This window comes from Oryza brachyantha, chromosome 6 (assembly GCF_000231095.2).
Source record: "Oryza brachyantha chromosome 6, ObraRS2, whole genome shotgun sequence".
Classification (NCBI taxonomy): Eukaryota; Viridiplantae; Streptophyta; class Magnoliopsida; order Poales; family Poaceae; genus Oryza; species Oryza brachyantha.
In genome coordinates, this window is record NC_023168.2 from 20,318,316 (window position 1) to 20,337,710 (window position 19,395).

The following is a 19,395-nucleotide window of genomic DNA, read 5'->3' on the forward strand; positions in this document are numbered from 1 at the left end:
AGACTAGGGTGTCGATGTCTCGGATGGCTTAGACAAATATGAATTAATCTATATATGATTTAGAGTGACTAAAAAGTTAATCTAATAATCTATGGATAATTTATTGTAGCTAATGGATGTGACGATTTAGGGAGATTTATGGAGAAATCATCTCCTTGAGACAACACGAACAAGAGCTATGGCGGCCAAATATCTAATGATATTGATCTATAGCTCTAATACAATGTGTAAAATATTGAATTGAGCTATCCTATATTCTGTTGTGTATTGCATTGGTTCTCGTAGATGTATATAAAGTATTCATAAGAGATAAGAGACTTGAAGTATAAGAGAAATATTCTTTCGTATATCTTTAGATTCAATCTTTTATATCTATAGAGTCTATTATAATTTAGTCTATTATAATTTCTTATCTATGTATAGATATTTTATCTGTAACATGCACACAACAGAATAATCCATATCGAGCAGGATTAACTCAAGAATTAATTAATCACGTACATCAGGACACATGGGTATGATCAATTTGATCGTGGACGCAGCACCAGTGCACCACCTTTACTCCGGAAGGGAAGAAGAACCCTAGCCTAAACCCTCCGAGACGACGACCGGCGAGAGTTCGTCTTCGCCGTGGAGGTGGCGTGGCTCGATCGGCTTCGCGGCCTCGTGATCAGCTTCCCGTCGGGCGCCTCGATCACCTCGACCCTACGCTGCCGCTTGGCGTCCTCTGCTTCTTCTTGGTACCCTTGATGCAGCTTCCGCAGTTCCGCTTGCCGCCGTTCATGGCCTTCTCGTCGGTGTAGCACGACCGACCACTCTCGCGGTGGGAGCTTGCGACGGCTTCCGGCGCCTTCTCTGGCGGCGGATCGATCTTGGGGACATCGCTGCCGCCAATCACCGAAGCACTATGTTTCTTGGGTAACGACGGCTCCAACACGGATGCGAGGTGCTCTAGGATCTTGGCAAGATGGTCGTCGGCCTCGTCGGGTTCCACCACCTGAGACACCTTCTCCATGGCGGCTACGGCATTGACGAGGTCGTCCTTGACGGACGCTTTCCAGCCGAGGACGATGCCGGTGGCGAGGCCACGGACTCGCTCCGACTCGTGCTTCCTCAGAGCGCCGACGTCCTCGGCGAGATCGGTGGACGCCAGAACCTCCGGCGTCGCGCCCACCAGCTCCAGCGTCAGCAGCGACTCGGTCATCACCTCATCGAGCACGCCGCAGAGATCCTCCGCCACCGCGCCATTCGTCGCGTCGCAGAGCATCTCCAGGATCCTGACCCTCGCGTCTCGGATCCTGGCGCGGGAGATGCCCGGGCCGGCGGCCTCGATGGCGGCGTCGATGGAGGCGAACGCCCGGAGGAAGCGCTTCCACCGCCGGAGAGGCGCTTCCGCCGCCATGTCGAGCTAGCGTTCGATCGAAGCCGGCTGCGCTGGGGGGGAAAGGATCGAGATCGACGGAGAAGAAGGCGCGCCTCATGTCTCCAAACGGAAAAGGATTCGGAGTTCGAGTCGGATTCGAGAAACTGGATGCGAAACCGACGCGTAGATCGTGGCGCGAAGGCCGGCCATATAAACGAACCCTCCCGCGCTCCAGGCTCTCCATTACTCACCTCGGCTAAAGCTGACACCTTCTCCCATCTCTCTCCATGGCCGTGAAGCGCTCTGCTGCGGATTCCGGCCTGACAGTCGGCGGCGACGACGGCGGCGGCAAGCGGAGATGCGGCAGCACGAGCATCGACGACTACGAGATCACATGCGAGCTCGGGAGAGGCACGTTCTGCGCCGTCACGAGGGCGCGCCACCGCGCCACGGGGAAGGACGTCGCGCTCAAATTCGTCCTCAGCCACGACGGCAAGGTTAACGCCTTCGCCGAGATAGCGCTGAAGCAGGAGGGCCTCTTCCTCTCACGCTTCCGCCACCACCCGACGATCGTCTACCTCCACGGCGCCGCGTACGACCCGCGCATCCGGACCTGGGGCCTCGTCATGGAGCACGTCGGCCCGAGCCTGTACCGCGTCCTGCGGCAGCGCCGCCTGGCCGGCGGCCAGCCGTTCGCGGAGGAGGAGGTGCGCCATATCATGCGTCAGCTCCTGAGCGGGGTGTCGGGGCTGCACGAGCGCCACATCATCCACCGGGACATCAAGCCCGGGAACATCCTCCTCGGCGACGGCGGCAGCGTCGTGAAGATATGCGACCTCGGGTTGGCGATGTGCTGCGATGAACAGAAGCCGCCGTACAACCCGGCCGGCACGCCCGGGTACCGTGCGCCGGAGATGATGCTCGGGAAGCCGGACTACGACGAGCTGGTGGACGCCTGGTCGCTCGGCTGCGTGATGGGCGAGCTCCTCGCCGGCGTGCCGCTGTTCCGGGGTCCCAACCGGACCGAAGAGCTCTTGGCAATGTACCGCCTGCTCGGAGTGCCGTGCCGCGACACCTGGCCGGACTACCCGTCCCTGCCGCTCACCGGCACGGTGAAGCTGCCGCAGTGCTGGAACAGCAACCGGCTGCGCGAGCGGTTCCCGGAGGAGCGCCTGTCGAGCGGCGGGTTCGAGGTCCTGAACGGCCTCCTCACCTGCAACCCCGGCGCGCGGCTGTCGGCGGCGGCGGCGCTCCAACTCCCGTGGTTCGCCGCCACCGTCGACGGCACTGCTGCTGCAGCAACTGATGCGGAGACCGGTCAGTTGGCGTCCCCGAGGCAGGAGCCGGCGACGGCGGCGAGCTTCGCCGATGAGTTAACGGAGTTGTGGTGGTTGTGGAAGTGATGGGCCTTCCAAATATAGTACTTGTACATTGTAAATTTGTAATGCAATGTAGAACTGGAGAGTAACTTTGTTTAGTGTTTAGTCCTCTAGATAATTGAGTGATTTTTTACTGCTCACTCTTTATTTATACTTTTGTCGTGCAATTTCATCCAAACTACTCATCTCGTAAAGGAAAAAAAGGTTTCAACCTTAGACTATCTCACAAATATATCTATACAAAACTATAAAATTATAAAGATCATATTGTTTTTTTTACTTTTTTAAACCCTAATACATTTATTCCATACCTTTTTTAATCTTAATATATTTATTCCATAATTTACTAAACTCTAATGTAATAATTGCTTACTAATTAAAGCCTAGCAAGACAAATAAGGGCATATTCAAAGAAAGAGTCCGCTATAGACTCTTGTCTAATTTATGTTAGCAACAAAAACTTTTTTATAATGGTAAGTACAAATGCAATGTTTCCTCGTTATTATAATAAAATATTTTTATTACAAGACTTTACTTTTTATCTATCCTTATACGATAAACTTTTATTTGATAAATATTAAGAGTCAATTCTAAGCCGTTGTTATGTATTTTTCTCTCCCATTCTCTCTCTTTTATCCACGTCCGCGAATTTGCACATGTGTCAATTAAGAGAGTCAGCTAATAAACATATTTGTACGTGCCCCAGCATAACATGAGCTAAAGACAAAGTTTCTTAGCTATACTAAGTAGAATCTGAGCAAGAAGAAAACACAGGCCACTTTTAATGTGCTATAAATCATCATGAAATATTTAATCTAGAATTAAAAAAAGAGCACTACGAAGATAATCAGACAGTCATATGTCCACGGCCACATTAAAAACAAAAAGGCTAACGGGCAAACGTTCCCGCGCCGGTTAGCCTACCCAAACACATTGTATATGTAAAGCTAGTATATATGAACTTTCTATATACAGAACTTTATAAATATAATATTTTAGTATATAACTTTTGTATATTTTTCTTTCTAAAATGAAAAGTTTCATTTAGATGTTTTTACTAAATACTTTATACATTACAAATTTGTTTATCTGTATAGATTTTCTATACAAAATCTTTATATGTATAAAGATAAAGCTTTATATATACACATAAAATTATAAACAGTTTGTATATACAAACTTTCTGATATATAAATTTGTTCGCGTGGTTTAACAGGTGACAAACATTCGCCTGTTAGACCCACCCCCTTGAAAATTTCATGCCAAAATATAGAAAGCTTGGGTCACCTGACAAAGCAGCTGTATCATGTTACATGTTTTACTAAGAGGATCGATCAAAATATTTTTTCCATACATCACATAAGCATCAAATTGTGTCCAAGAGGTCAGAGATGGCAGCAAGATGCCCAAGAGGCATAATACATCACAGAAGATTCAGCTATACAAGATGGTTCTGTTTTCCCTAACATAATGATGTCAGAAGCGTCTGAGAATACATAAAATTGGTGCTCATTTCACAAGAGTAGCTTATGAATTATATTTTCTGGTGAAAGACAAAACAAACAAGAAAAAGAACATATCACTACACCTTGACTACATAAAGCAAGCGACCCCAAATGTAGGTTTGATCTACTCGAGGCCAACCACCTCTTCCAAGTAAATACAAGTAGTTGCCAAAAGACTCAGTATACTCATCCAGTGTTCCAGTCCTGCCAGTGAAGACAACCAAATTTCACGCACATGAATAGTCATGATTGTTCTGAAGGAAGCGTGTTGAAATACAAAAATAAACCTCGAACCTCAAACTGAGCTAGCCAAAGAAAGTTCATGGATTTCAGTTAACATCCACTCTTCTCCAGTTTGTCCTCCAAGTACTATTGCTTTTGTTCCTCCAACAACACAGGTGCTGTGGCCCCAGGCAAACCGTGGGGGTCGCCCAGGAACATTCAGTATCCTCCAAGTAGGCTTTTCTTCGGTTGGATCCAAGAGATAAAGCTGTGACGCGGAATGAAGACCTGCCACTGATCCACCAAATATCAAAACTCTCCCCCCAGGCAAGCTCACAGCAACATGATCAAGGCGAGGAGGTGGACCAGCTCCGGCTGGATTTCCTGCCCCAGGCATTCCACTACCGGTAAGACACCGCCAGCAGGGTTCCTCTTCGCTTAAGTCCATTGTGAACACGTCACTTGATCGGAGTCGCAGGGGACCACTCTTAGCAAGACCACCAAACATCAAAATTTTCCTGCCACCATAGACAGACATTGAGTGGCCCAATCTTGAAGGTGGTGTCCAAGATGCAGGTACCTCCCTCCACACAGGTTTGTCCATCGTTACATCAAGAAGATATGTATCACTGAGTAGTACACCTGAGTCTGCACAGCCACCAGAAACCACCAACTTCGTCCCATCCAAGGTGCAGGAGCTGTGCCATGAACGTGGAACTGGTGGTGCAACTCCAGGAATCTCACGCCAGGTTGGTTGTTTTGCATCCAAATCCAATGTGAACACGTCATTAAGCAGGCCCTGCCTTCCACATCCACCAAACACAACTAACAGTGATCCGTTTAGGCATGATAGGGTATGGCCCCAGCGGCCAGGAGGAGCTGAGCTTACATTGACATGCCTCCATTCTGGATTGCTGGCATTCAAATCCAACACAAATGTGTCATTCATTGGTTGCATGTTAACACCTTCCCCACCAAAAAGAACAACGCGATTCCCTACAGCACAGGCACTGAAGTTACATCGAGATGGCTCCACAGCACCACCAACTGTCAATTTCCTCCAGGCAACAGCTTCCAGGGTGGTCAGTTCTCTAGCCAACCGACCCCAGCCCAATCTTTTTGCCGCAGGGACAGTCTCAAGAGCTCTAGTAGTCTCACTGCCCCATGCATTCTGACAAACCATTCTCCAAAGATCTTCATTTCTTGTCAAGAGATACAAACGCCTACACACAGAGCTCACAGATGCTATATCTCTTGGTGACAACCTTGACAGGATACTCTGGCAGAGTACTTCATCAGTTAATTGGAAGAGGCTAGAATATTCCCGGCAGAAGTTGCTCTGCCCTGGCCCAGTGGATATGGGCTGGAAAAAGTTGTCTGGGGTAAATCTTGTAGATCTGACAGGTTCCTTCGTCATCGAGCCAGGCAATGGCCCCAAATCAACATTAGCATTGGTGAAGAACTGAATACCCATGTAATGAGTTATGGTCTCATCATCTCCATATATAGGAGTCAGATGTAACTTGTTCATCAATGGAGAGCCATCCTTTCTGAAATTTAGCAAATCACCACGGAATTCAGTACCATTGTCTATGCATTTGCGGATCTCAGAAACCACCATGGAATCAACTAGGGGGTGTCTCCTTTGAGCAAAGGGCCCTCTGCATTGCAGGAATCGACTGAAATTGGGATAGAAACAGCAGTGCATAAGAATGTCAAAAGAAGTAATAAACATACACATCAATAAAACCATGGAATAATTAAAGAAATGAGCGAAACAAATATGTGAACCACAATGGCAAAAATTCCAATATACTACTTGCAGTTGGCATTGAAATTGGCAAGTGCCATTTCCAACTGTTTTTAGCATAAGCTTCCCAGGAAACTCATAGTATTGTAAGCAACACTCAGTTTCCCTTCACAAAAACACATTGGTACTAGATGCCATGTTAGCTCAGAAGTTTGCATGATCCACATATGTCTTTTGATGTGAAGAATGACGTAGAAAATTTCAGAAACGGCAAATGCTTATTCCACAACTTTTTTGCTGATGCCTCCAAAATATTAACACTTCATATGCCAACAATGTGAAAAAAATACAATTTTATAGTGCACAAAGTAAAAATATCTTGGGCAGGTTTTTGAGTTAACAAGAAAGAACATATGCATGAGTTGGATGGGTAGCAGGCGCATCTCAATTTGACCTCACAACTTGAACTTCACTATCCCAATTCCCAACTGATACTTGATGTTTATTTACATAGTCAATGTGTTGTACACTGGGGCATTTAACTTTTTGCCACTTTTAGAAATGGCACATAACATATTTGCCACTCGTTGTCTATGACACGTGGGCCCTCATGTGTCTATGACATGTGGATCTAGTGGCAAATATGTTAGTGCTATTTCTAAGAGTGGCAAAAAGTTAATTATTCCCATAATGATCTCCTGCGACACAGTTGAAGACTGCAAAATATCAGGCTTCTAGCCCACTTTCAACAGTCCAATCATAGAATTTCCAGGATCCTTATACAGGACACAAAAGTCTGATTGAAAATACTTCATTAACTGACTCAGTTCCGTCCTTTGCTTTCCATCGAGATCATTCTATTGAATAATTTATTGACTTTTAATTTTATGGTGTAAGTAACCTAAGTTCCTATCAACAAGCAACAGGTACTCTTCCTTAAGGATATAACAACATAAGAAATGTTCACAAAAGCACCTGACTAGCCCTACTACGTGCTAAGAAGAATCATTCTCCCTAGGGCCTAACAGCCAATTTATAACGCTTCGGACCACCTAATCACCGACTTGGCACCTGTTTGCAGCCTGAAAAGTTTATAGCATCTTTTTCCACTTTATTTATTTTTGAAACGAAAGTTTAGCAGCTAATGCGCTGGTGAACACAAAACATTAGACCTCAAAATATGAATATATGCTAATGGACAAGCCTTCAGATAAACAAAAAAAGTCATGCATTTGCTGGTAGCATTAGAAAGGGGAAAAAATCCTGAGCTAACCAGAACAAATCATGCACCATGTTCATAAAAATGATATTTCCCTCAGATGCGGTTCACTAGTTATAATCAAGAAATTATCCTCAGCCAAACTTGACCAATATCAGGATGTAACAGGTCATGATACCTGATACCATACAGTGCTAAGCGATAACTTCTATTTCTATTTTATCCAGACCACTCGAACCATCAGCTACTCATAAGCTATACCAGTGGAGAACTTAGTTCTGGTTTTCACTAGAAAAAATGAATACAAATAACGGCTAGGAGTACTAAAATCTCGAGAGGCTGCACTGCTTGCATGATCATGGTCAATTGGTCATGGCGTGATTGAACCATACAAAAGTATATTTTACTTGATTCTAAATGGCAATAATTCTAACAAGTAGCACCTAAATCTAATCAAGTTTGTTTAACCAAAACCGATACATGCGATCGATAAGCACCAACCAGTTCCTGCCGAGCACCTCCTCAGCGCGGTACCCCGTGGCCTCCTCGAACCCGCGGTTGACGTAGATGATGGGGCAATCGGGCTCGAGCGCGTCGGTGACCACGAGCCCGCACGGCCCCGAAGCGCGCAGCATCCCCTCAATCGCGAACGAAAACATCCCTCCGCCGGCCCCACCGTCGTCACCAACTCCCCCAACACCCTCCTCCTCCTCTTCCTCTTCCTCTTCCTCCTCCTCCTCCTCTTCCTCCTCCCCGGCGCCGATGCTACCGGCGCCGTCCGACTCGCTGTCCCACTCCATGGCAACCCGAAACCCTAGCTCCGGATCCGAGCTCCCGCGCCGCGGCGGCTCATCCCATGGCCGGCGCGCGACGCACGCGCGGTGGGGGGCGCGTGGAGGCGGGGGATTAGGGTTTGGTGGCTCGGGATTGGATGAGAGGAGAGGCGGAGGAGGAGGAGGCGGAGGTTTTGAGAGGAGGCGGAAATGGGCGGAGGTGGTGGGTTCGGGCTTGGGTTGGTTGGTTTGCTGTCTGAGGAAAGAAAGAAAAAAAAAAACCCAACAAGTGGACGGGACAACCGACCTCGCCGTGCACTGGACAGGTCCAGTGCGATCGATCCGCGCCGTTGGGTTTGGTCAGCTAGGGTACGTGGACGTTCCCGATCGGCAGTTTCCGTAGTCTAGCTGATGCCCACCGGAACGCCACCCGGTCGGTTCGCCTGTGGAGTTACCTCGTTGGGTACTTGGGTGTAAAAGTACAACCCCGCCTATACCATTATAAATTAATTGTGCCAAGAAAATACTGGATATATAAGTAGCTATAGCTGCTATTATAGAATTACATAAGTGCTATACGTACGACCGGGTTATACGATACAGTCGGAGCGCGCATAGCGGACGAAAGTTATACACAACACATCACACACTATCGTATGCACCTGCGCGCCTGCAGCGGACAGAAGCAGCTACGCTGTCCCGGTCTACACGGATGGTACGTCCGGGACGTACGTGAAGCATTTTCAATAGAATTAATAGTATGTTAATATTTTTCATGAAAAGTGTAGCTTAGCAAGATTTTCCGTAATAGTTGTATTGTTTACGCAACAATATCATATTTTAAGGTATGATGCTTTGATTTTTAGACTTGATGTTTAATTATTCTTCTTGTTAACAAAACTTATTTAGATATTAAAATGTATAGATTGTATTTAAAGTATTTTTATGGATAAAATAAGTCACAACAAACTAAATAATGTTTCAAAATGTTTTAAATAGAACTAAGGGTCGAACTAGATGTCCTAGATTTAAAATGTGATCTATTAAAATACGGATGGAGTAACAATTTTCAGAAAACCAGTGCTCCCATACTTCTAACAAGATATACATGTAAGTTGTGCTTATCTTATAGCTCCATGTATTAATTAAAAAAAAATAGATGATAGCTGAATAGCAGTGATAGATAGATTTCCATAGAACAAAATATGATGCAACCAGAATTACATATGGCAGTAGTGTAACATTTTTTTAATAATACCTATATTTAGAGACGTTGAATAAACAATCCATGGTAATAACACGGTAGCAATTCACGTTGCAAAATACCTCTTTGTTTGTCCAATGAGACATGTAATTTTTTTTGAAATATCTTTTCTTCAATGTCACGTGACATTGAGTATTTCCTAGGTTCTTCACAACTAAAAAAAATCTAATGATATTCTAAATGTTGTCACAATACTCACACCTTTTATAATTAAATAGATATCTATGCCCAGTACTCTAAATTAAACGGGGGAAGAGAAGGCTGGAACATCAATCTTTTTCACTGGGCTTTCTCACGGCCTCGTCCAGTTTGTGCATCGCCCACTAAATAATCACAATTACGCAAACGTTTCACTGGGCTTTCACTGTCAGGTGGGTGCTAGAACCGTCCAGTCCGGCGTCCGCCGCCATGGCCCCTCCCACCGCCGCCGCGGGGATCCCCCGCGACGCCCTCCTCCGCATAGCCGCGCCGCTCCGGGAGTTCCTCGCCGCGGCGCCCTACGCGCCTCCAGAGGGCTCCTCCACCTCCATCAAGTCCCTCCTCGCCTCCCTCCTCCCGTCGTCGCCCCCCTCGGCCAGCGGGGCCCGCAGGGAGGCGGCGGACCTCCTCCTCTTCTGCGCCGCCGCGCGCGCGGCGTCCCCGGAGTACCCCGTGCTGCACTGGGTCCCGGTGGCCCTCTCCGATGCGGCCTCCGCCGCGATGGAGGAGATGGCGGCGGCGGGCGGCTGGGGCGATGCCGGGGAGATGGTGGTGGGGATGATGCCGGAGGTGGTGCCGCCGCTGAAGGATGTTGTGAAGGCTACGTGCGTGGACACGGAGAATGATGAGGTTGGGGTGGAAAAGCCTCCCAAAGAGCATGCTGTTGCCGCCGCCCACCAGTTCCGGTGGCTGGTGTCTCAGGTTTGTGCACCATGGATATGTAGCTTACCAAAATACTGCTTTTAGCAATCCATGTGTTATAACACCACTAGGAAGTATCTCTTGATAGAACAAGAGAATTTCAGCCTCTGTAAAACAAAAGGTTGAGATGAAATGTCTTTTAAGTGCATAGAACCTTGTAGTAGTGGCAAGACTACTGCAGAGGCATCAGTAAGTGGAGATATATACTACCTCCGTTTCATAATGTAAGATGTTTGACTTTTTTGGTTGCAATGATTTGATCATTCGTCTTATTCAAAAATTTAGTATAAATATAAAAAATGACAAGTTATGCTTAAAGTTCTTTTGATAACAAAGTAAGTCACCGGCAAAATAAATCATATTTTCATAATTTTTTGAATTAAACGAATGGTCAAACATTGCAAGCAAAAAGTCAAACATTTTACATTATGAAACAGATGGAGTATAACCTTGGGAAACTAGTGGTTCACTTCAATTTCATCTATGGATGTTTCAGGTTACTTATCCTAAGCTTGGTGACTTGTGTTGGTTAGTGATTCCGTGTGCTCTGACCGCCTTGGACCATTGGTCACCAGAAGTTAAGGTACATGCTCTACTATCTGTCTCGTTTCTCTATTGCAGATAAGTGTATGGGATATAGTGAAACAACTTAAAAGTCTTTCACTGATTGCACCTTGCCTTATAGTGTGTAACATTGCTCCGGATGATTACAGGAACAAGGAATAGTTAGCTTCATGCACATAGTAAAGAACGTGAAAGCAACAGAACTAAATTTGTATGAAGATGCAGTACTTGATGCATGCTGCCATAACATTCCTGCCGATGATGAGTTATGGCATCGTATTGTTGAGGTATCCGTGCTTGTGTTGACTTGTACTCAACGGAGTAATCCACGTAGCCCTTGGTGCGATATCCTTTGAGCTCTTTACTGTATCCATTTACCATCTACATTAATAAAACTACTATTTCTACCTGTACAAACTCAGAGCAACTTAACCTTACCCTGGCATGGAGTATAGGTTGTTAGGAACAGATATGATTATTATGATTTCCCCCTTTTGCACCAAAAAATAAGAAGGAAGATGAACCAACTAGGGAATTAAAATCAGGTCCCGAGACTTCTCTGATGACTTGGAATCAGCATTTAAAACTGGGAACAGTGTAAAACCTAGAAAACTGGTATTTTTTGGAAAATTAGTATAAATAAAGATTACTTGTGTAAAGTAATATGAGATACACGTAGTGCAACAGCTTGTCTATCAACGGACAACATAAATCTGGCATTATGTTTGTTTCGCTTATATTTCATTATTGAAAAATCTAAGATACAAATATTGGTCACTACTGGGGAAGGCGAGGATAGGAAAAAAATTGATGCTGACTTAAGTATAGTGAGCTATCTATTGGTTGATATTTCAGATGCTTGGTATGAGTTCAACAATAACCTTAGTAGATGTTGACATGTTGTACATGTGTAATGTTACTAATGTAAGCATCGAAACTATCTATTCTTTTCCATTAACTTTAGTTTTTTTGAATTGTTTCCAGGTATGATCGTATGCTAGCTGAGATGTTGGGTCACCTGGAACGGCAACCATTAAATAAAAAACGCCGTGTTGCATGGCTTACCCTTATTGGGCCAGTTTTTGAAGCTATGGGCCTCTTCCTACTGGCACATTTCCGTCTCCTTTTCTCTCTCTTCTTTCAGTGGATACATGCGGATGATGACGAGACAGTTCTTCTGGTAAGGACATTTTACAGATTTTAGATGATAAAATTCTATTACTATTAGATAACATGATATCGATACATTTTTGCTTCCTGTCTCTGTAAGATAACCATACCAAAAATATGCCTACAGGATTTTAAAGCATTAACAAGCTTATTCATGGTGTTAACCATTTGCAGGTCCTAGAGCGAATCCATGAAGTGATTAAGCTCACATGGATCAGGAAATCACCATATACTTCAAGGTGTTAGGAAATATGAGTTATGAATTACTGTTTTTTAATGTCCTCTTGCTCTGCTTGTTATAATACGGTGATCACTGTGTTTAGGCTGGTGGATGAGCTTGTGCTTGTATACAAAGAGTCAGCCACACGGAGCACCAGTGAGGTCATGCGAAATCACATCCTGGAAACGCTCGCTACACTCCAGAAGTAAGATAGTCTCATTTGGCAGCAAATATCAGTTTTACACGATTGCATCACACTCACACTTTCAGATTCCATTTTGTTCAGAGTAATCCAGATTATCTCTTTTTAGGAGAAAAAACTTAACTTGCATTGCATTGCACATTTTAAATGAATGTGCAATATGTTATATGTTCAGTAGAAATTTATGGCTTTGCTGGGGACTACTGTCTACTGAGATAGGAGTAGGTTGCAAATTGGTGCCACTTTGAAATCTTTCACATTGAAATGTTGTTTAGCCAAAAAATGGAGCTCCTCTGGTCCTCCGTGTTCCCCGGGGTGATACTCAAACAAAAATCAACTTGCATTATGTGCTTATTCTTATGATATGAAGTTCGATTTTTTTCCACCGGGCAATAGAAAGTTCATTTATTATTGCATTTCACCATCGTGCTTACAAGATATCTCTGACAGCAAGCTATCCTCATGCAGATGCAAGGCGCAGCAGTTTGAGGAAGCTTGGAAGAAGCACGAAGCTGACGCAGACTTAGCAATGCTGTTATCTTGTTTCAATGAACTATGTACCGAAAATCGTTCTGCCTGATCTTTCCAGTCTGACTGTTATTCCTGTGTTGTAAATAGCTCTAGAACTTAGATGAAATTGATCTTGCAAAATCTTGGCGGTGTGTCTATGACATTTCTCTGTGTTACCCTGGAAATTCGAACGTCTATCTGGCAATTTGAGCCATCTAAGTGGATACCCTTGCAGAATGGGTGAATGTATTGACACATAGGTCTCCCTCTTCTAGAACCCACATGTTAGTGTATATGATGACACTGCTATGATAGTAGAGGATGTGACGGTGTGTATCCACGCTGTAAAACTGCAAAGCTTGCACTGATTCGAGGAACTATCGGTCACCAATTTCCCCGAGTTAAATAAAAACTGCTACTATGTTTGCGTCATTTGCACATAATAATTCGATACATACGTATGTGTACTACGCGTAGTAGCATACGGATACTGATACACGACTGATCAACTGACGACCAATACAGTGATACTACGTACGTCGAGCAGATGGAACGAACTCAGCGTGAAGAAGCCTCAAAATAGCAGCTTTCAGCAAGGTTCCAATCCAACTTCCATCCATCATCTGATCAAGCACTCGATCTGCAAATGCTTCCTACGATATCTATGGCGCCCCCGCGAGGTTCAGTATCTGCGGCTGCAGGTACCTCCCGTGGTAGACGAGCCTCGACATGGCCCTGTACGCCGCCTGCGTCATGTGTATCCCGTCCCAGCTCACGTACTTCTCCGGCTCCGCGCACGCCGCCGTCCCCTCGGCGCCGCACATCCTCCTCCAGTCGTAGTTGTACTCGCCGCCGGCGCCGCAGCACGCCTTCCGCGCGCTGCTCGCGTCGAAACCTGAAGTGAACAGTAGATCACACGAGATATCATCGATCATCTCATCATCTTCTGCTAAGATTTATCTTTTTCCTTTTTTTTTCATGGCATGTGGATGAGTGGATCATCGGTTATGTCATGTGAGCTACCGAGTGAGTCGGCGGAGGCGAGGAGTGCGAGGAAGGAGTTGAAGTAGTCGGCGTAGGCGATGGACGCGGCGGGGTACGACGGCCGGAGCTCGTCGGCGATGGCGCTCTGGAGCCTCGCGTTGTGCTTGCCGGCGAAGAGGTTGAGCTCCCTGAGGCACCCCATGGAGTCGTAGTCCGACGGCTCGGATGAGCGCTTCGTCGTCAGGTACGTCGGCATGCAGCCGATGGGGAAGTTGCCCGGGATGATGACTCTGTTCGCGCCCATGTCCAGCACTTCCTGTGAAGAAAGTGATGCAGCAATTTGATATGTGAAGAAAGTGATGCAGCAATTTGATAGAATTTTTGTCATGGCTTTAAATATATTTGGCTTAATTAATTACTCTATTACATCCGTTTCATATTATAAGACTTTCTAAATTCATTAGCATCATATAAATCTAATTAAGGCTAGAAAGTCTTATATTATAAAACGGAGGAAGTATTAGTTTTCTGTGTTTAACGTCATTGGTTTTTCAACATATATTTAACTATTCGCCATATTAAAAAAAACATAATTGTTATTTACTTTTGTTATGGTTTGTTTTGTCATTAAATATACTTTAAGTATGTGTTAATTTTTTTTGTAAGTTTGCAAAATATTTTGAATAAGGTGAGTAATTAAGCGTTTGTTTAAAAGTCAATGACGTGAAACGTGACAAGCCGGAGGAAGCACTTCTATTGATATGAGTTTATTCATGCTAAGATGTTTGATAGTACCTTAGTGGCATCGACGATTGTCTGAACAACACCAGGGATTAGCTTCTCCACTTCGCTGACATTTTTCCCGAACAAGGCGTAGTTGTAGTCGTTCCCTCCAATCTCCCCAATCAAAACCAGAGAAGATTGGAGCCTCGTGCGTATATCTGCGCACACAAATAACACGTTTGTAAATCTGGTCAGAAATGACACATGTGACATCAATATTTGCTTTGGTTATTTCATTTCAGACAAAATTTATTTACTTGTCTAATAAACAGAGTGGTGCATTGATCATAGTTACTTAGTTAGTATATGCAAGAACAAACGTATTGGTTTCAGGGAAAAAAAAAACAGAAGGAGATTTAGGGGAATTGCCTTCGTCAGTGCCGAAGCTGGACTTCATGAAGTCCTTGAACCACCTAAGCTGCACATTAAGGGAGTTAGCGGCGAAAGGCGTGAAGAATCTCCCGTTGAACTGATCGGCAGTGTCCATGGCGGTGGCTCCAGCGACGGCGAAGTTTACTCCATGGTCGAAGCTTTTGTTCTTGCCTAGGTAAGGGTTCAGAAACGGAAGACCCAGGTCCTGAGCTGCATGCATGCACAGAGTGCAAACTCAATGTCAAAGAATGCAAGCTAATTGCATAATCAATTCTGTCATTCTACAGATATGTACAAAATGAATGCATCCGTAGACTAGGGCCCAAGTTCAGAAGCAACAGTGCTGCTCTGCTTCGAACTGGAGTGGCAAAGTTCAGACTTCAGAAATGATGTGCAATCCAGTCAGTATTCAGACATTCAGTAACTGTGGATACCCAGGAAGTCGATCATGAGGAGGCCATCGGAGCAGCGTCCAGTCGGGTACCCTAACGAGACGCCATACGGGAGATGCTTAATGGTCTCAAACATGCCGCGAGGCGCCTCCTTGATCAGATTCCCCGTGTCAGTGATGGAGTCGCCAAGGCTGTAGATCGCAGCTACTACATCACTGCTACTACCAGCAGCATCAGCAGCAGCAGCAGCTTGGCAATGACAGCAACACAAGTGTAAAGCGACCAGCACAGGGAAAGCTAAGAAAGCTGCAGAGGAAGCCATGCAGAAAATGGTGCAGAGTTGATCAGGAAACTGAACGTTTCTGGAGAAAAAGAGATCGATGTGTCGACCGAATGATGGCGAGTTCATGCTTGGCAAGAGCCATTTTATACGCAGAGATGATGGAGAGGCGATGTGGCGCACCACCACAGGTTCTAGAAGCGCATGGATTGGTGGATTTTCTTTCTTTCTTCTCTCAGACGGCATGGTCGGCTGTGTGTGGAAGCTTTTTTTTTCTGGGGCTTTTTGAGCACCATGCTTTTGTCACCTTGTTAGCGAAAAGAATGTGCCATAGAGCATGATCATACCCAAGATTATGGGGGATCCTTTTGACAGTAGTGTTGACCACAGAAAAAAAAAATTACTTCAGGAAGAATGACATGTTAGAATCCCTAGTTCCCTACTTGGTTTCTAGGGAAAGAAAGGCATTTCTTTTGGTTAAGGTTCTTGGCAGATTGCACCCATGCTGGACAGCGTGTCTGTCCAACCATTGTGCTAGAAATGATAGGTTGATTGGCATTCTTTTTTTGTATCTTCAACTGAATGTTAAGGTTCTTGGCAGGTTTCACCTGTGTTGGACACTGTGTCATTCCAACCATAGTGCTAGAAATGCTAATTTGTTTGATGTCTTTCTTTGTCTTACATAAATGCTGCAACTGAATGCACCTTACAAGCAATAGTGCATCCCTGATGTAAACCTGGCAAGGTTCAGAAAATTCCGCAGCTGAATGCAAGTTATGGGTAATAAATAGTCCCTCCGTTTCATAATGTAAGACGTTTTAGCTATGCTTAGATTCATCTATTAACTAATGTATATGGTTTATATATATGTCTAGATTCATTGATATCTATATGAATTTAGAATACGCTAGGAAGTCTTACATTATAAAACGGAGGCAGTAATGCATTGTATATATGATGACGAGTCTCTTTCCGGTGCATTGTACTGACAACATAATTTAATCAACACCGTAAATCTATTTTTATTGAATGGTTGTGATTAAATTATACTACCAACGGTGTTAGGAGTAGTAGAAATTTGGAGGAGTACTATCATCTTTTTAATTATGAGCCTAAAAGTCACGTATATATTATCTCCTCTTCTGCCGGGCCGTCGCGGATCACAGTCTCGCCACGTGGATGTGCACATGGACAAAAAGATCTTCTCTTCTGCCAAGCTGCCAAAACTCACTATGTATAATCTTTTTGTTTGCTATTTTTTTTCTAAATTACAAAATACTACTAATCAATTAATAAATATTAAAATACTCTTTTTAATCAATGACTCATATTAATTCTGTTTAGCATAATACTATCAATAGAGAGCACCGGAAACAAACGAATCTTTAGAGTGTTCAAATGGCGAATTGGCAATTCATGCACGCTCGAGCTAGTGGAGGATCGGTGCATGCTTTTTTCTCAACTTTAAGCTGATATGGCGGTGAATGGATGATAGATTTGTTCACTGTGCAGAAAAAGAGTGGCAGAATCTTCGTACTCCATCGTTGGGCACTGATAGGTACGTTTGATATGGTCGGCTACTCGGGAGGTGAATAATTGATATTGTCTTGGAAGCGAAGTTAGTGGCTGTGCATATTTTGCTCATAAAACGTGACCAGCATGTAAAGCAGATTGGGTGATCAGGGAAGGCTTGGATCATGTGCATGCAACAAATAACAGATTCGACGTACTACCGGAGATTTCGAATAGGGGATGGAGATCAACGAGGAGATCAAAATGAACTAGGAGTTTGGAGAAGACGACGCCGGTGAGCGACATACATGTCAGCTTACAGAATCGGAAAGACCCTGACTAATTAAGAGCTTCTTTGCTGTCTGTTTGCCTGCATGCACACACCTGGCATGCATGTTTTGGTTTGTCATCAAAATAAACTGGCTGTGAGGATTACTATGGATGTTTCTTATGTAGTACTCACTTCATTTTATATTATAAATCTAAACCAAACATTTTTTTAAAAAATTATAAAAAAGATTACTAATATCTACAACACCAATTTAGCTTTAATTGAATCTATCATGAATTTATTATTATAGTATATTTATTTCATGTTAAAAATATTGTTATTTTTATATAAACTTGATCAGACTCAAAGATGTTTGGTTTAGTACAAACCTAAATTAGTTTATAATATAAAGTAGAGGGAGTAGTAATATTTTTGTAAGGTGTGCTATTCAGTTAATGTTTAGTTTGTTGCTCGAATAAATCCGGTTGAAGTTTAAGTTTGGTTAGAAATGCTTACGAAATCATTCCCAGAGTAGATCGAATGCAGAATGTATGTGCACAGTTAGTCATACAATACAGTGCACACCATGGAAAGTTTGTAGTCAGAAATCTTAGTAAAATTATTTCCGATGTCGATTGAATTCACATGTAACAAACTCACATAGAAGGGTAAGTAAAAATATCAGGTCAGACTTGGCTTGAATGGTGAACAAGCCAAGCCCAAGCCTATATTTTTTTGCTTGATTCATAAACGAGTCGAACTCGAGCTAGCTCGTAAATGATTGTTTGGCTTGTCAAGCTTTCCTACATGGACTGGCATGGCCCATTAGTTTGGAGGGCTGGCCCAGTTAAAACCCTAACCACACATACTCTCTCTTGTTTATGTGAAATACAGAAATAGTGAAACATATTTTTGCAAGAAGCCAAATTACATTCACTCGTTACAAAATGGTTGCTCTATTGTTTAAGTGTACTTGGTACATGTTGTCTTGTTGGCATTTCTTACATAATGCATACTACATATCCTGAATACTTGTGAAAAATTATTGCTCTATTGATATTGATATGATTACTTCTTACTTGATTCACGAGCCAACTCGAGCTTTTCATCAAACCAAACTAAGCTGCATTTTTTGCTTGTTTCATCAACCAAGCTAAGCCGAACCGAGCCCGCCGTTAGCGAGCTTTCACGAGCCGAGCTCGGCACGTTTCCACGGGCAGGTCTAATGCGCGCGCGGGCGCTCGCCCCCCGCGCGCGCGATCGGATCTACATCGGTATGGTACGTACTCTCTCTCTCTTATTTCTCTTTAAATATATACACACATATATTTATACACATAAAACTTTATATGCGTAAACTTTATACACATAAACTTTGTCATGCAAACTTTATATATATATATATATAATACATGTATTTATACATATAAACTTTATACACATAAACTTTAGGCATATAGACTTTATACCCATAATTTTTAGGCATATAAACTTTATACACAAACTTTAGGCTATAAACTTTATACACATAAAGTTAAAAAAAAAGAGAGAATGAAGTCTAAAATGGGCCTGTTGTTTTATCAAAGTCTATAATAGGCCTTACTTCAACTCAGCCCTTTAAAGCCCACCAGTGTACTACATCTAGCCCAGATGAGACGCAGCTCAAAAGGCCCACTAAAAATCAGGCCCAGTAAGGAGAGCAGGCAAAGCATCGGGAGTGTTCGCGCGCGCTCGCTCCGCGCGAGCGCGCGCGAATTAGC

The 19,395-nt window shown here is 44.0% G+C and overlaps 4 protein-coding genes and 1 pseudogene across 5 annotated transcripts; 2 read left to right on the plus strand and 3 right to left on the minus strand.

The window, feature by feature from the left end:
- Positions 1-526: 526 nt before the first annotated feature.
- LOC121054650 lies at positions 527-1,402 on the minus strand (annotated as a pseudogene).
- Positions 1,403-1,650: 248 nt separating this feature from the next.
- On the plus strand, positions 1,651-2,766 carry LOC102722027 (putative cyclin-dependent kinase F-2). The gene has a single exon (XM_015838206.1). The coding sequence runs from the start codon at positions 1,651-1,653 to the stop codon at positions 2,764-2,766; it is 1,116 nt and encodes a 371-aa protein (XP_015693692.1).
- Positions 2,767-4,074: 1,308 nt separating this feature from the next.
- On the minus strand, positions 4,075-8,447 carry LOC102722309 (adagio-like protein 1). 2 transcript variants are annotated; one of them, XM_015838647.2, is made up of 3 exons: positions 7,940-8,447; positions 4,542-6,148; positions 4,075-4,451 (listed from the first exon to the last, which is right to left on the minus strand). In XM_015838647.2, the coding sequence occupies exons 1-2, from the start codon at positions 8,236-8,238 to the stop codon at positions 4,543-4,545; spliced, it is 1,905 nt and encodes a 634-aa protein (XP_015694133.2). In that variant the 5' UTR covers positions 8,239-8,447; the 3' UTR covers positions 4,075-4,451; position 4,542. The 2 variants fall into 2 exon arrangements, with proteins under 2 accessions (XP_015694133.2, XP_040380729.1); XM_040524795.1 differs by having other exon boundaries at positions 4,075-6,148.
- Positions 8,448-9,815: 1,368 nt separating this feature from the next.
- On the plus strand, positions 9,816-13,231 carry LOC102722023 (uncharacterized protein At2g39910). The gene is made up of 7 exons (XM_006656351.3): positions 9,816-10,375; positions 10,872-10,958; positions 11,089-11,279; positions 11,924-12,119; positions 12,284-12,348; positions 12,433-12,534; positions 13,000-13,231. Exons 1-7 carry the CDS (start codon positions 9,884-9,886, stop codon positions 13,109-13,111), a joined length of 1,245 nt encoding a protein of 414 aa, XP_006656414.2. The 5' UTR covers positions 9,816-9,883; the 3' UTR covers positions 13,112-13,231.
- Positions 13,232-13,442: 211 nt separating this feature from the next.
- LOC102722305 (acetylajmalan esterase-like) lies at positions 13,443-15,994 on the minus strand. Its single transcript, XM_006656352.2, has 5 exons — positions 15,615-15,994; positions 15,178-15,390; positions 14,821-14,966; positions 14,065-14,341; positions 13,443-13,936 (listed from the first exon to the last, which is right to left on the minus strand). Exons 1-5 carry the CDS (start codon positions 15,979-15,981, stop codon positions 13,704-13,706), a joined length of 1,236 nt encoding a protein of 411 aa, XP_006656415.1. The 5' UTR covers positions 15,982-15,994; the 3' UTR covers positions 13,443-13,703.
- Positions 15,995-19,395: the final 3,401 nt, after the last annotated feature.

Coding starts and splice junctions, on each gene's coding strand:
- LOC102722023 (XM_006656351.3), top strand. CDS start 9,884: ATGGCCCCTCCCACCGCCGCCGCGGGGATCCCCCGCGACGCCCTCCTC. Junction 11,280..11,923: donor AGTAATCCACGTAGCCCTTG/GTGCGATATCCT, acceptor AATTGTTTCCAG/GTATGATCGTATGCTAGCTG. Junction 12,120..12,283: donor ATGACGAGACAGTTCTTCTG/GTAAGGACATTT, acceptor AACCATTTGCAG/GTCCTAGAGCGAATCCATGA.
- LOC102722309 (XM_015838647.2), bottom strand. CDS start 8,238: ATGGAGTGGGACAGCGAGTCGGACGGCGCCGGTAGCATCGGCGCCGGG. Junction 6,149..7,939: donor GAGGTGCTCGGCAGGAACTG/GTTGGTGCTTAT, acceptor TCCCAATTTCAG/TCGATTCCTGCAATGCAGAG.
- LOC102722027 (XM_015838206.1), top strand. CDS start 1,651: ATGGCCGTGAAGCGCTCTGCTGCGGATTCCGGCCTGACAGTCGGCGGC.
- LOC102722305 (XM_006656352.2), bottom strand. CDS start 15,981: ATGAACTCGCCATCATTCGGTCGACACATCGATCTCTTTTTCTCCAGA. Junction 15,391..15,614: donor CCTCATGATCGACTTCCTGG/GTATCCACAGTT, acceptor GCATGCATGCAG/CTCAGGACCTGGGTCTTCCG. Junction 13,937..14,064: donor CGCCTCCGCCGACTCACTCG/GTAGCTCACATG, acceptor TGTTCACTTCAG/GTTTCGACGCGAGCAGCGCG.